Raw genomic sequence first — 15,884 nt, forward strand, 5'->3', positions numbered from 1 at the left:
TCCTCAACTTATCTGGGAACAGGCTGTTCTGGAAAAGGCGATTTCATTATTTGAACCCATTCCATGTGTTTTAACCCTACAGATGTTTTTACTGAAATTGCTGAAGGAGAAGCGATATGCTTAAACAAAATATGCCCCATGCTGTGTGATGATCAGATATTTGGAAGTTATTTTGATGTGGCCACTTTAGTATCAGGACATTTTTATGTCACATTGTGGAGAGACAATAGGTGATGACGGGGAGCTCAAGGACGAAGGAAGGGTCAAGTGTTTCTGGGCAGATTCTTCAGCAGGATAAAGGAGTGGTTTATATTTTCAGTCGTGCTAGTTTGGACGCATTACAGCAGCTCCATCGCTTCAGCCACACACCCTGTCCTGTTCTTCTCCATATCTGAGGGGCATGATTCGGAACAATGGTTTTCAGATCGTGCTAGAGATGCGGCTATAGGTACAGATAGTGTTGATCAAGGGCCCAGTATCTTAGCTTGACTCTTCCATACCTTCAGTACAACCTGATGAAGTTAATTTCTGGCTGACAGGCCTTCAGCATTTGGCACACTGGTGTCTTGATGGGTTTTCCACCTCCCGGCTTCCTTTCTGTTTGAGCTTTGAGGTTTGTCTTGGCCTCTGAGGTCTGAAGATCTGGGAGAGTCTCAGCTCCAAGGGACCTTGAATAGTCATGTGACCTTGGTCAAGGAAGAGCCATTCTGTGTATCATGTTCCTCCTCTCTAAAGTGAGCATACCCAGAGTTGCCAGCTCATAGAATTATTGTGAGAATCAAATGAGATAAATAATGAAATCATGCAAAATGCTTAACACAATGAAAACCTTTAACAAGCGATTTGCTACCTCCCCCTCAGTCCCCCAGCACACCCCAGCACTATCTAAATATGATAACTCCTAACAGAAGTTAGCTTTTATTTGGAACACAATGTATAACAGAATGCATTGTAACTCTAGGGTCTATCCATCAGGAAGCTTATTTACCCAAAGAACCGTAAAAATATCAGATAAGATACTCCAGTGTTGCCAACTGCCACCTGCGGGAGGAAGGCTGGCGAGGAACAGAATGGAGTGACTACAAAAATAAAGAAATAGAAGGTGTGACCAGCTTGATGGTATAATCAGTTTTACAGAGATCCCCAGATAGTCCGTGCATTTACCAACTCATTAAAAAATTTTTTTTGCTTACTTTTTAAGTAGTATTTAAAAAACAAATGCTGGGTTTTTGTTTTTTGTTTTTTGGGTTTTTTTTTTTTTTTTGCCACTGATTACATTTTTATTAGCCAAAGGCCTCTCAAGGTAAAATCAACAGAGCAAAGTCAAGAGACTAAATTGTAAAAGAAAACTTCTACCTAACCAGACTTACAGGTAGAGCTCTTTTGAAACTAAGTAGCTAAGATTAAAAGGTTCTTTTTTCCATATTGGCACATAGATTACAGAACTACTTTTCCCGCCACATCTAATAGAGGAACACATAGTTCTTTAATAATCCTTGCATGCAAACCTTCCTTCAGTATTCTTCATGATGCAGATAATTGTCTTAATTTTAAAGGTGAAGGAAGAAATTGGAGATGTTAGTATTTTAGTAAATAATGCTGGTGTCGTCTACACGTCGGATTTGTTTGCAACACAAGATCCTCAGATTGAAAAGACTTTTGAAGTTAATGTACTTGCACATTTCTGGGTAGGTATGACTTCTTTTATGAACACATTCCCTTTTGTAAAACCCAAAGACTATGTTTAAAGTGGAGAGTTCAGGACACCTGGGTGGCTCAGTCGGTTAAGTGTCTGCCCTGGGCTCAGGTCATAATCCCAGGGTCCTGGGATCAAGTCCTTCATCGGGCTCCTGCTCAGCAGGGAGCCTGCTTCTCCCACTGCCTGGCTCTCCCCCTGCTTGTGCTCTCTCTCTCTCTCCCTCTCTGACAAATAAATAAAATCTTTACAGATTTCAGCAGACATAAAAATGTATCAGATTAATACTGAAGTTTTTTCTAGATACTAAGGATAATATGCAAAGAGGTCATTTTTCAGGGTGCCTGGCTGGCTTCTTTGGAGGAAGAACATGAGACTCATGATCTTGGGGTTGTGAGTTCAAGCTCCACATTGGGTTGAGATTATTAAGAGAAAATAGACTTTAAAAAAATGAAGAGGTCATTTTTCATGCTCTGACCAAATCTCATCAACCATTCTTCTTCCACCCTTAAAAATATTAATAGCAGTAATTAATTAACAATAAACTTTAGGTGTTATATTCTCACATCTATGTGATCTTGTTTATGAAGAAAAGGATTGGGGGTTATCTGAGTCCTCTTCTGTGGTTCTATTAAAGGTGAGCCGGATTTACTTTCAGATTCTTATGAGACTCGGGCCTTGAGTATTGTCTGGCCCCATAGTTGCAAACTTTATCATAAACCTCACCATTTAAGGTCTATAGCTACAGATACATATACATATATATAGAGAGAGAGTTTCTGAAGAGGCTAAAAATTGCCCAAATAGTTAGTTCCTGAAAGGGTCCCTTAAAGTTTTGTTGGATGTGAGTTTGGGATACATAATCTCTAAAGAATATTGGAGTTAGTGAAATGTGGTATTATTTATGTCAATATTCTCAAGTTATTAGCATCTGTCTTTATATCTTCTTTTTGAAGATTTTATTTATTTTTTAAAAGGTTTTATTTATTTATTTGACACAGAAAGAGAGATCACAAGTAGGCAGAGAGGCAGGCAGAGATAGAAGGGAAAGCAGGCTCCCTGCTGAGCAGAGAGCCTGATGTAGGGCTTGATCCCAGGACCCTGAGATCATGACCTGAGCCGAAGGCAGAGGCTTAACCCACTGAGCCACCCAGGCGCCCCTGAAGATTTTATTTTTTATTTGACAGAGAGAGAACACAAGTAGGCAGAGTGACAGGCAGAGGGAGAGGGACAACCAGCCCCCCACCAAACACCGCCAAGCAGGGAGCCTCATGCAGGGCTTGATCCCAGAATCCTGGGATCACGACCCAAGCCAAAGGCAGAGGCTTAAGGGACTGAGCCACCCAGGCTAAAGATACCCAGTACATCTTTATAACTGATGAATCTGCCTGTCTTTCTGCCTTTATTAGGATGTAGGGCATTGCCTTAATGTTTTGAATCCCCGTCACATAGTAGGTGCTCAATAAATATTCATTGCATGAACTGTTCAGTGACTACTGGAAGATTGCTATTCATTTCAGTATTTTGATGACATATCCAAACTATTTTCTAACAATTTCACATTATACATAAATTCTTTGATAACTCTAGTTACTATATCTATTCAATATATGAAATGATAGAAAACATCAGTGACAAAAGACATAGAGGCTCAGGGGTTATTAGAAGTTCACAATTGGGGGCGCCTGGGTGGCTCAGTGGGTTAAAGCCTCTGCCTTCGGCTCGGGTTGTGGTCCCGGGGTCCTGGGATCGGGCCCCGCGTCTGGCTCTCTGCTCAGCGGGGAGCCTGCTTCCCTTCCTCTCTCTCTCTGCCTGTCTCTCTGCCTACTTGTGATCTCTGTCTGTCAAATAAATAAATACAATTAAAAAAAAAAGTTCACAATTGTAGTGAAATGGATTCTCAAAGTTTTCAGTATCCATTGCTTTGCTTAGTTTTTCCAATCTAGGTATCATATCCAGGTGCCTTAATTTGCCACATTTGGCAATTAATTGGGTTTTTTTTCCCCCTTTAGGAAAAATGTTAACAAAATATAGTTTTGTTTGGAAATATTCCCAGTGGGTCTGCAAATGCGAAATAACAGTATATCTTTTTTTCTTCATAAACACTATTGCTAGACTGCAAAAGCATTTCTTCCAGCGATGATGAAGAATAATCACGGCCATATTGTCACTGTGGCTTCAGCAGCTGGGCATATTGGGGTCCCCTTCTTACTTGCTTACTGGTAAGTGAGCTTGTGTTCCCTTAACTTGTTTCTGTGTTTAACTTGTGTGTGATTTCTTATTCTGTCTAATGAAAACTACCATTAATGATGATAAACTTGAAGTTGCCCAAATAGAAAGTAGCACAAAGTCTCTTGCACAACAGCATTATCAACCATTAATCCCCTCCAGGCTGACCGTTCTAGAGGTGGCTGCAGGGAAGTTATCCAATTAGAAGCCAGCTCTTTTTTTTTTTTTTTAATGTTTTGTTTACTTACTTGAGAGAGAGAGAAAGAGAGAGCACTAGAGAGGGAGCAAGCACAAGAGGGAGAAGCAGGCTCTCTGCTGAGCAAGGAGCCCAGTTCGGGACTCTATCCCAGGACTCTGGGATCATGACCTGAGCCAAAGGCAGACACTTAACCGATTGAGCCACCTAGGCGCTCCTAGAAGCCAGCTCTTAAAGCATTTTTCATCCCTTTTAGCAGCAAGAAGTGATAAAAGAAGAGGAATATTTTTGTACCATGAATAAAAGTTAATAATAAATTTTAATAAAGTAATTTTATGGGAACAAAACAGTATAAAGTGAAAGAGTATAATCTGGAATTCTAGTAGTAAAAGCATCCAAACAGTGAAATTGTTGTAAAAAAAGAATCATAATAGTTACCCATTTAAAAACCCATGCCGGGGTGCCTGGGTGGCTCAGTTGGTTAAGCAACTGCCTTCGGCTCAGGTTATGATCCTGGAGTCCCAGGATCGAGTCCTGCATTGGGCTCCCTGCTTGGCGGGGAGTCTGCTTCTCCCTCTGACCTCTCCCCTGTCACGCTTGCTCTCTTTCTCTCATTCTCTCTCTCTCTCAAATAAATAAATAAATAAAATCTTTAAAAAAAAAAAAAAACCCATGCCATTATAATACCTGAAGAACTTACTGTAAGAAGAATGGTGTGTTCCACTGTATACTGTGGAGAATTGCTTAGTGAGGCCACCATAGCCCAGGGGATCCTACAGGTTGCACACACCCCATCAGTGCCTGGCCATTTCTATATTTTAGCAAATAATGACTCTTAAAATGTTGAATTACTGTTCAAATAATATGTATTGTCAAATAAATGTACAGATATGCTCAAATTTGTTTTCTGCCATTTTGGAATTAAGTAAGTATCTAAATTCTAGAAACAACAGATATAGTTGTATGGATATAAATTTATAAACATTGGCATGGGTGAGTATCTGTTTTTATCTAATATATACATATGTGTGTATATATGTGTGTGTGTGTGTGTGTGTGTATAAAAGATCTGTATCTTGCATTTCATAAGTTCCCAAGGACACATATATACCAAGCTATTTTCCTCCGACCACACCTAGAGAGTGGTTATTCTTTGGTAATGATAAGTAATTTTATTTTGTTCCTTTTATTCATTTATATTTTCTTTCTTTTTTAGCATGTGTTTGTTTTCTAATAGTTTTTAAAATGAACGCAGACTTGGATTGAGGTTTTTTTCTAAAAGATGAAAGGACTGCTGAGGCAATCACAGGACAGACCTGTGGTCCAGGGCCAGTAGAAGTTAGGTGATTGTCCCCTGGCCCTCTGAGGCTGATACGATTTGGCATTCCTGCACGTGATGAACGAAGGATAGCGGCAGGTGTTGCTTCTCAGCTACTACGTGACACCCTGCTCCCCTGCCAGGTTCTTAGTCGCCAGGAATCGGGAGAGGCCAAGAGAATCTGAGTCCAGCAGGGGCTGGTAAGGCAATCATGCCTTCTCCTTCTCTTTGCCCTAGTAAATACTGTAGCTCATTTGATTCGGACTTGATTCTACTCCACTGAATGTTCAGCAGTGAAAATCAAGAGAGAATGTGTTTTGCATGAGAAACAAATTTATTTTGGTCACTATTGGTAGTACTTTCAGCAGAAGTAAAAGATCTCACCGAGTCTTAAAGCAGGAACGATACACACACAGTTGTGCGGATTGCAGACTACACAATTCTAGGCTGCACTGTTCATGTTCGGGTCCCTTTAAACTCGAAAGATTCTCCAGGAGATGGCAGTAAAGTCACTTGAGAAGAGGAGTAGGTTTGTCTTCTTCACACAAAGGCACCCTTTGGGCTGAAAGGCAGGGTCGCCAGCACACAAGTGCGTTGTGCACTTCCGGCTTTGTGGGGGAGGGGCGGCTTGCTTGCCCCTGCCGGACTCTTCTTTGCCTCCTCGGCTGCACGTGGCCCGAGCTGCTGCAGTCTGTGATCCTTCGTGATCGCAGCTGTCTTGGATTCACTTGACTCTGGTTTGTGCTCAGCATCTGCTCAATGATAGAACTTTCACAGAGACACACTGAAGACTCCTCCCAGCAGAAAGCAGTGTTTATCTGTGGTTATTGTTAACAACTGGGCGATATAACTGATACACTGCTTTTTTATAACAAACTTTTTAATTGAAGTATAGCCTACATTGATTGGTAAAAATGCAGAGGTCATAAATGTGCAGCTCAATGAGCTACTGTGATGTGGACACATCTGTGTAACCCCCATGCAGATCCAAAAATAGGTTGAGACCTTAGAACTCTTCCCAACCCGCAGTTCCTTTCTCCTTCTCGAAGGATTTGTATTGTCACACCACAGATGAATTCTGCCCCCTTTTGATCTTTATACACAGGGATTCATGCTGTGTGTGTGAGGAATGTCCTGGCTGTTGCTGGTAGCCACGGATTCATCATTTTCTTGCCTGCCTGGTATGCACGAGGTGACTAGATAGCGATGTATTTATCCATACTACTGTTTAGAAACATCTGGGTTGTTTGCAGGATGGAACTGTTGTGGATCATATGGTTATGAATCTTGACCCAATCACTTACTAATGTGTGACCTTGGCAAGTTATTCAGCTCCTTTGTGCTTCATTTTCTTCACCCATAGGAGAAGCTAATCACAGCAACTAACCAAATCCTCAGGATGCTGTAAAGTTTAAATCATATAATGTAATGCACTTAGGACAGAATCTGGAGTCCTATAAGTGTTCAATAACAGGAGGGTTCCTGTTGGTGTTACAATCTAATTCTGCTTCCCTGTAGTTACACAAAACAGCAAAGTCCCACCTCTTATTTTAGCTTCCAGAATGGTTTGCCTCGGTGGAACTAATCCTGTATATTCTGGCTCCCCAGTGTTGAGATGAAATGAGAGGGGATCTGGAATTACCCAGTTCTTTTCCCTGTAATTGAGCCTTTAGCCATCACTGGCCTGCCTGAGTTGCTACAGCCACAGCAAAATAATTTATTACAGCTCCAATCACCTATGTGGGGGGGAAAAAAAAGTTGCAATTATTTTGAAGTTACAGTTCAACAGTTTTAAATGATTAATGTGAAAAATCCAAGATCACAGAACTGGATTTGTGGTGAGAGACGTTGACCTTTTAATTCTATTCTAAAATGTTTTTGGCTGCTTGCTAAGTATTTTGTCCAAAAGTATCTGGATTTTTAAAAGAAAATATTTATTTTTTTATTAAAGATTTTATTTATTTATTTATTTGACAGAGAGAGATAGAGAGAGATCACAAATAGGCAGAGAGGCAGGCAGAGAGGGGGAGAAGCAGGCTCCCCACTGAGCAGAGCGTCCCAGGTGGGTCTCCATCCCAAGACCCTGAGAACATGACCTGAGTCAAAGGCAGAGGCTTAACCCACTGAGCCACCCAGGCACCCCTAAAAGAAAATATTTAAAAGTACCATGAAACTCTGGCTAATATATCTTGTCAACTTGAAGAGCCAATTTACAATCATGAAAGTCACTGGTGTGGGAAGACGTGGCTAAATCAAGTCCTGACCTTTATTAGCTTATAATGAAATGTTATTTAAAAGAATGATTGGGATAAGAAATATTCATGTTATTAATAATAAGAAATTTGATTTAATATTGCAAAATGCAGGGGAAAAAATCCACTCACGTTTTGCTTTCATATATACATATATCTAAAAATAAATTCACCCTGAAGTTCAAAAATACAGAGTTCTTTTAATATGCTCAACATCATTAACTCTGAGCTTTTATGTACTTCTGCACTTTTGGTTCACTTAAGAAAAAACAGAAAATACAACTTAGTAAAAGAGAAAAAAACTACTGATAGTCTTACCGTGCAGAAATCATCATGGTTAGCATTTGTTACAATTTTTTAGGACATTTTAAATATAGGTATGTAGTCAAGCATTGAAAAAAATCTGCCTGGGACGCCTGGGTGGCTCAGTTGGTTAAGCAGCTGCCTTCGGCTCAGGTCATGATCCCAGCATCCTGGGATCGAGTCCCACATCGGGCTCCTTGCTCATCAGGGAGCCTGCTTCTCCCTCTGCCTCTGCCTGCCATTCTGTCTGCCTGTGCTTGCTCTCTCTCCCTCTCTCTCTCTCTGACAAAAAAAAAAAAAAAATTTTAAAAAAAAAAAAACTTAAAAAAAAAAAAAGAAAGAAATCTGCCTGCATAATCTTGGCTTTTTAAAACTTTTTTATTTTTATTTTTTAAAGATTTTATTTATTTATTTGTCAGAGAGAGAAAGAGAGAGCACGAGTACAAGCAGGCAGAGTGGGAGGCAGAGGCAGAGAGAGAAGCAGGCTCCTCGCTGAGCAAGAAGCCTGGTGCGGGACTTGATCCCAGGACCCCGGGACCATGACCCAAGCCAAAGACAACAGCTTCACCAACTGAGCCACCCAGGCGTCCCTTGACTTTTTTAAATTTAAAGATTTTATTTATTATTTATTTGACAGAGACACAGCGAGAGAGGGAACACAAGCAGGGGGAGTGGGAGAGGGAGAAATAGGCTTCCCGCTGAGCAGGGAGCCCAATGCAGGGCTCAATCCCAGGACCCTGGGATCATGACCTGAGCTGAAGGCAGACGCTTAATGACTGAGCCACCCAGGGGCCCCAAATTTTACATGAACATTTGGATGTTAATACATATATGTGCAATGTCATTTTCATTTCTTGCACGCTATGCCGCTGCACATATGTACCACTGTTTGTGCAAATTATCCATTATTGTTGCGCAGTTCATCTGTCAGGACTCTTTCGGTTGTGAGGGACACGACGCTTAAACTGCTTCGCACCAGAAGAGGGTCCGTCCCCCCCACCGCCGCTCTGTGGTTCCAGAGCATCAGGCAGGCTCTCTGCATCTGTCTGCTGGTGAGGTAGCTACCAGCAGTTCCCAAGCGATATCCTCGCAATAGCCAGCAGTGGGGGAAAAGCCGTGATTTCTCAGCAATGCCTTCCAACGCTCTAGTTGCAGAGATCACTCCAGGTGGACCCAGCCACTGGACAGGGGCCACCTGTGGCAGGCTAGTGACAGAGTGAGGTCTCCAGAATAAGGAAATAAGAATACCAAAGGGCAAAAACAAACAGCTGTCCACTCCACATGGTTTGTTTGGTTTTTTTTGAGATTTTTATTTATTTGACAGAGATCACATGCAGGCAGAGAGGCAGGTAGAGAGAGAGGAGAAAGCAGGCTCTCCACGGAGCAGAGAGCCCGATGCGGGGCTCCATCCCAGGACCCTGGGACCATGACCCGAGCCAAAGGCAGAGGCTTTAACCCGCTGAGCCACCCAGGTGCCCCCACTCCACACGTTTAAAATGGTCTCCACCTATTGGCCTTCATGAACTATATATCCCAGAGACTAACCTTGAATATAAATCTTTAGGAACACGACTGATTATTTCTTTGGGATAAATACTTGTAAGAGAAGGACTAGATCTAAGAGCATGGTGTATTTTTAATGAATTTGATACCATTTGCCAAATTGCCTTCCAGAAAAAGTTGCCAATTAGCCTGTGCTTTGGAAAATAGAAAGCTGTGGAAAGTCCTCTCTCATCGTTTTGTTGTTATTTGTTTTCATTTTTTTTTAAAGATTTTTATTTATTTATTTGACAGAGAGAGATCACAAGCAGGCAGAGAGGCAGGCAGAGAGAGAGGAGGAAGCAGGCTCCCTGCTGAGCAGAGAGCCCAATGCGGGGCTCAATCCCAGGACCCTGAGACCACGACCTGAGCCGAAGGCAGTGGCTTAACCCACTGAGCCACCCAGGCGCCCCTTGTTTTCATTTTTATTTTTAAGCTTAGACATATATTGAAGGCTTAAAGAGAAAAGATTCCTAGTTCAATGATTTAAAATGAAAACATTCTGTACTTTGAAAAGCAACTCTAACAAATAAAAATTTCTTCATATCCTCACCATTACTGCTAGGCAAAAATCCCATCTTATTTTATTTATCTTTTCAATTTTTTTCTTAAAGATCTTATTTATTTATTTGACAGAGAGAGAGAGAGGCAGGGAGAGAGGGAGCACAAGCAGGGGGAATGAGAGAGGGCGAAGCAGGCTTCCTGCCAAGCAGGGAGACTGATGCAGGGCTCGATCTCAGGACCCTGGGATCATGACCTGAGCCAAAGGCAGATGCCTAACGACTGAGCCACCCAGGCGCCCCCCCCAACTTGTTTTAGTTTGTGTTTATTTTATTCCTGAAATAACACATTTTTATATGCATACACCCATTGGTATTTTTATATTGTGACTTTCCTGCTAATGTCCTTCAGCCACTTATCAACTAGAGTACTGTCTTACTCATTTATAAAGTTCCCTGTATTAACCCTTACCCATGGCTTACCTGTTGCAACTGCTTTACCAGTTTGTCATTTGCCTCTTAACTAGGGCGGGAGCTAATGAAGTTTAGAGTACATCTTATAGAGGCCTGGTTTATTGGCCCAATTTAAAGCCCGATTCTACCACTTTGTTTTGTGTCTTTGGGCAAGTCCTGTAACCCTGTTGAGGGAGCTCGTCCAGAAGACCTGACCTGCGAGCTGGACCTAGGCAGTTGTAGGCTCCTCCCCACCGCCCTGTCCTTGGAACAGTATCCAACTGCCTTCCCAGTTCCCAAAAGCTGCCCCAGGGACACAGCCTTGAGATAGAAATGTGGTGTTGAGGGACGTCTGGGTGGCTCAATTGGTTAAGCGTCTGCCTTCAGCTCAGAACATGATCCCAGGGTACTGGGATCAAGTCCCACATCCGGCTCCCTGCCCAGCAGGGAGTCTGCTTCTCCCTCTCCTGTCACTCTCCCTGCTTGTGCTCGCTCTCTCTCACACTCTCTCTTGCAAATAAACAAATAAAAATCATTTAAAAAAAAAAAAGGAAAGAAAAGAAAATCGGTGTCAAGACTATCTGGATGGTATATATGCTGAACCCAATTAAGGCCTCTATATAAAATTTAAAGATTCTGGCAGGTGGCGTGGGAATCTACTCACCTTACAGCTGCCCAAGATGAGTGTCCCAAGTTCCTTGCTTATTAAGCCTGCCACCCACCAATACGGAGTGGTCCACCTCTTTCTTTGGCCTCCCTACCCTGTGTGGGCAACCGGGGGCAGCTTCAGATTATACCCAACCAGCTCCCCCACCCCAGTGCCTCAATTTCCTTTCTGGTAAATGGGGATCATAGCCACAGCTATTGCAAAGAGTCGTTGTGGAGATTCAATGCAGTAATACATCTGAATAACCGAGGACAATGTCTGACAGGTAGTGATCAATTTTACATACGATTATTTTTGTGTCATTTTCAAGGTAAGATTTATATCTTAACGTAAGTAAATCTAGCCATCTTTTAAGCTTTTAGTATATGTGTGAGTTCTAAAAAAAAAAAAAAAAAAGTTGAGGGAACTTTCCACAGGTTTGCATTTTCCAAAGCACAGGTTAATTGGCAAGAATTTACAACTAGTTTGTATAATCGCTAATAAATACAGACTTACAGAAAAATAATCTGGTAATTAATGTCCCCAAACTGCACACTTAAAAGTGGTTAAAATGGCAAATTTTGTTACATATATTTTCACACAATTTTTAAAAATTAAAATAATGTCAGATTCCAAAAAACATTGAATTGTACATTTCAAATGGGTGGATTATGATATATGAATTTAATTCTCAATAAAGGTATTTTTTAAAAACCTAATTAGAAAAATAATATCTGCTTAGAATATGATTAATTTTCTTCTCTTCCCAAATGAAGGAGCTGTAATGATAAGAAGTGCTTTGCATTTTGATTCATTCATTTGACAAATATTTATTGAGCAGCTATTATAAAACCAAGCACTGTGTTAGGCCCTGGGGATTTATTGGAAACCAAAATAATCATGAAACTTCTAGTAAAAGTATGAGGGACAGATGTTAAAAAAAATTCACCCCAATGAATATTTAATCACAAACCCTAAACAGGCTATCATGAAAAACAGAAGATTACTATATAGTGCGGAAATAATTTAGTCTAGAGGTCAGGGGAAGGCCTCTTTGAGGAAGTGAAGTTGAAACTTAAAGGGAAAAATAAGAGTTGTCCAGGGGAGTTTTCCCAGGAATTCCTGGGTATGTTAGATAATTAACAGGCTATGGTGACATTAACTTTTAGGGAAGCAACAACAAAAGCAAACACTTTGCCAATTTTCCTAGCGAGACCTTTGAACCTACTCAGTTCTCACTTCAGTAATTGGTGTGGGGATGTAGTAAGTGTTCTTTGCCAATGCTTCTTAGACTTTAAAGATTGATTTATTGATTTATCTTTGAGAGAGAGAGATCCACGCACTTAGCACAAGCAGGAGGGACAGAGGGAGAGGGAAAAAGAATCCTAAGCAAGCTCCGCTCTGAGTGCACAGCCCAACCTGGGCTCCATCTCATGGCCCTGAGATCATGACCTGAGCCAAAACCAAGAGTCAGATGCTTAACCAACCGAGCCACCCAGGTGCCCTCCTTCTTAGACTTAAATGCCTATAAATTTACCTGAGACTCTATACTGCGAGTTCCGATTCAGTAGGTCAGGGCTGGACCCTGAGATTCAGCTGATGGCCATGAGGCCAGACCCAGGAGCACACTTAACTTGGGAAAACGGACAGCTGAATTAAGTAGATGCAGCAGCTTCCTTGACTCCTTTTGTGACCTCTCTCTGTTTATTTCCAGTTCAAGCAAGTTTGCTGCTGTTGGATTTCATAAAGCTTTGACTGAAGAACTGGCTGCTTTAGAAAGAACTGGAGTCAAAACAACATGTCTCTGCCCTAATTTCATAAACACTGGCTTCTTCAAAAACCCAAGTACTGAGTAAGTTGAGACAAGAGGGTTGGTGATTATCATGAATATCAGCCATTCTTTGGGTTTTCTTAAATATTTTAATCCTTTAAACCTGATATCTGATGCCCTTAGCTCATCTCAATTTCAGCTCCTATACAGTGTGGGAAAACAGGTGGAGAGACAGAGGGAGGGAATGTATATAAACAGATATGAGTTAACTCAGGTGAACTTGCTAATCCTCCTTTTTTTTTCTTTTCCTGGGCAGTGGTTCTCCGACTTAAGTATACATACATTTCCCCAGGAGTGCTTGGGAACCATGTAGAGGGTCCCATCCCCAGAACGGTTGATTGCCTGGATTTGGCTGGGAGAGGGTGGTGGTGGGGAGGGAGCCTTGGGGCTCTCTTAAACAAGCACCATGAGCAATTCTGATACAGATAACCCAGGACCAAGGTGAAAAACACCTTTCTTTGGTAATAGAGGTTATCCTCCAAAATGAGTACGTCTTTACTTGGTTACAAAATAAAATGACAGGGCCGCCTGTGTGGCTTAGGTGGTTAAACTTCTGACTCTTGAATTCAGCTCAGGTCGTGATCTCAGGGTCAGAAGATCAAGCCCTGCATGTGGCTCTGAGCCGGGCATGGACCCTGTTTAGGAGTCTCTCTCTCCCCGCTCCCTCCGCCCCTCCCCCACCCATCTCCCTCTCTAAAATAAACAAATGAATAAATAAAACTATAAAGGATCAGTTCTGAGGTTAACTTTTAATTTTTCTCCTCTTTGGGAATAGTTTTAATGTCTTTATAAACATGATACGTACTTTTTGAAAATTCCCATACATAAAAAAATACAAATAAGTAGGAAAGTTTCTTTTTGAGTTTCCTTGAAACCCTCTATCCAGTGCAGAATACTCAACATTTTGGTGAACTTCCTTCTAGACATCTCTCTCTATACTGTTTAAATGTCTGAATTTTATGTAAATGGTGTATATTACAATGGGGTTCTGAAGGCTGTAAGTCAGGTATTTAACTTCCCTCAGCAGTATGTCGTGGATGTCATTTCCTGTCAGTAAATACAGAGTTTTACCATAAATTGCATTGATTACTTAATCTGAACTGTTGTGTCTACTAGTGATCTTTTCCCCTGGCACAGCTGTTTTTTGTTTGTTTTGTTTTTGACACAAAGCTTAATTTAATAGAAATTTTGTATGTAGTTCTTACATTCTTGATGTGAGCCAAGCTGGAACCCACTGCTCCACCCAGAAGTGGCCCAGTCCTGGGCGCAGAGGAAAAAGGGAGGTGGTGGGTGGGGGGGGTCAGAGTTCAGGGGTTAGGAGCCCTCTTCTTCCTCAGTGCTGGAGGCTGGGGATGCCACCCTCTTTTCCTGCCCCTACTCCGGGATCAGGAAGGAAAGCAGATGGAATCTTGGGCCTGGGGCTTCTCTTCCACACTTCCCTGCCCAACCCCCCACCCCAGGTTGGAGGGGAACTAAGGGATCTGGGGAGAGAAGGGGACAGAGGAGGGCAGAGATCTAGTACCACATCCTAATGCCACACATTTTCACATTTTGGTACCATCTCCTTCAGGTAGACTGGATTGGATTGAAATGAAATTTTTTTTAATTTTATTTATTTGTGAGAGAGAGAGAGAGAGCACGAACGGGGTAGGGGCAGAGAGAGAAGGAGACTCTCCACTGGGCAGGGAGCCTGGCATGGGGCTCCATCCCAGGACCCTGAGATCATTCCTGAGCTGAAGACAGACGCTCAACCGACTGAGCCTCCCAGGCACCCATCCTTCGGGTAGATTTTAGAAGTGGGGTTACTGGTCAGAGGGTAATACAAATTTTAATATTCCTGTCTACTGCCCAGCTGCCTGGGGAGTGCTGCACGAGCCTGTACCACGGTGCAGGGAGAGCACCTCCACTTCCTACTTCCTCACTGGTCTGCCTGCTGCGGTTGTTCTGCCCTTTTCCCTCTGTGAAGGATCGTCTTTGTTTCCTGATGACCTAGTAGCTAGATTCAGGTGTTTTCTTTGGTTTTTCAGTAGTTTGACTTCTTTTGTGAGTTGCCTGTTTCATGGCCTCTGCTCATCTTTTCTACTGAGCTATCGAGTTTTGAAACTGGTATCTAGGAGTGTGTTGTACATTCAAGGTGCCCTTTTATATGTCATAGATGTTGCATATATTTTTCCCCAGCTGGCTATTTGCCGTTAAACTTATTTTTATTTAGTTTTAAATTAAAACTTCTCAGGTTTTTTTTTCCCTTCATGGCCTTTAGGTTCTGCGAGGGGTTTATAAAGGTCTTCCTCTTCCCAAGCTTATGAAATTATCCACCTATATCTTTTTTCTAGTACTTTTATGGTTGCATTGTCACATTTAGACCTTTGCTCCACACATATTTACTTTAAGAAATAAGGTCATGGTCCTGCTTGTTTTTCCCAAATAGTTAATAAGTTATTTTGTACTATTGTTAAATACTATATCATTTATTTCAGTGCTTTGAAATGCCATCTTTAGAATAAACCTGCATATTTATTTGGATCTACTTTTAGATTATCTACTGTGCTAACATTCGATTTTTTTTAAAAGATTTTATTTATTTATTTATTTGACAGACAGTGAGAAAGGGAACATAAGCAGGGGGAGTGGGAGAGGGAGAAGCAGGCTTCCCACAGAGCAGGGAGCCTGATGTGGGGCTCGATCCCAGGACCACCAGGATCATTACCTGAGCGGAAGGCAGATACTTAACAACTGAGCCACCCAGGCACCCTTAGATTCCATTTTTAAATTTTATTTTGCCTTCTCAAATTTTTCCCCTCTTTCCCCCCATTCATCTCCTTTAATGGAAATATATTTTAAGTTAATGAAAAATATGCATTGTGGCACTTAGGGAAAATAGCAGGTTCTATTTAAAAACACCTTAACCTAAATATCTCTAC

At 41.7% G+C, this 15,884-nt stretch overlaps 1 protein-coding gene across 2 annotated transcripts in view; it reads left to right on the forward strand.

Annotated features, from left to right (window-relative positions):
* Positions 1 to 15,884, forward strand: part of LOC111155095 (hydroxysteroid 17-beta dehydrogenase 11) — a 39,157-nt gene that overhangs the window by 8,209 nt on the left and 15,064 nt on the right. Inside the window, exons 3-5 of one of the 2 annotated variants that reach the window (XM_022515150.1) lie at positions 1,557 to 1,688; positions 3,812 to 3,918; positions 12,847 to 12,984. In XM_022515150.1, coding sequence (XP_022370858.1) covers positions 1,557 to 1,688; positions 3,812 to 3,918; positions 12,847 to 12,984 — 377 coding nt within the window. The remainder of the gene's footprint in view (positions 1 to 1,556; positions 1,689 to 3,811; positions 3,919 to 12,846; positions 12,985 to 15,884) is intronic. The other variant, XM_022515158.1, reaches the window with a different exon arrangement.

The sequence above is a fragment of the Enhydra lutris genome, unplaced genomic scaffold (genome assembly GCF_002288905.1).
Source record: "Enhydra lutris kenyoni isolate GAN:26980312 unplaced genomic scaffold, ASM228890v2 scaffoldscaffold3, whole genome shotgun sequence".
Classification (NCBI taxonomy): Eukaryota; Metazoa; Chordata; class Mammalia; order Carnivora; family Mustelidae; genus Enhydra; species Enhydra lutris.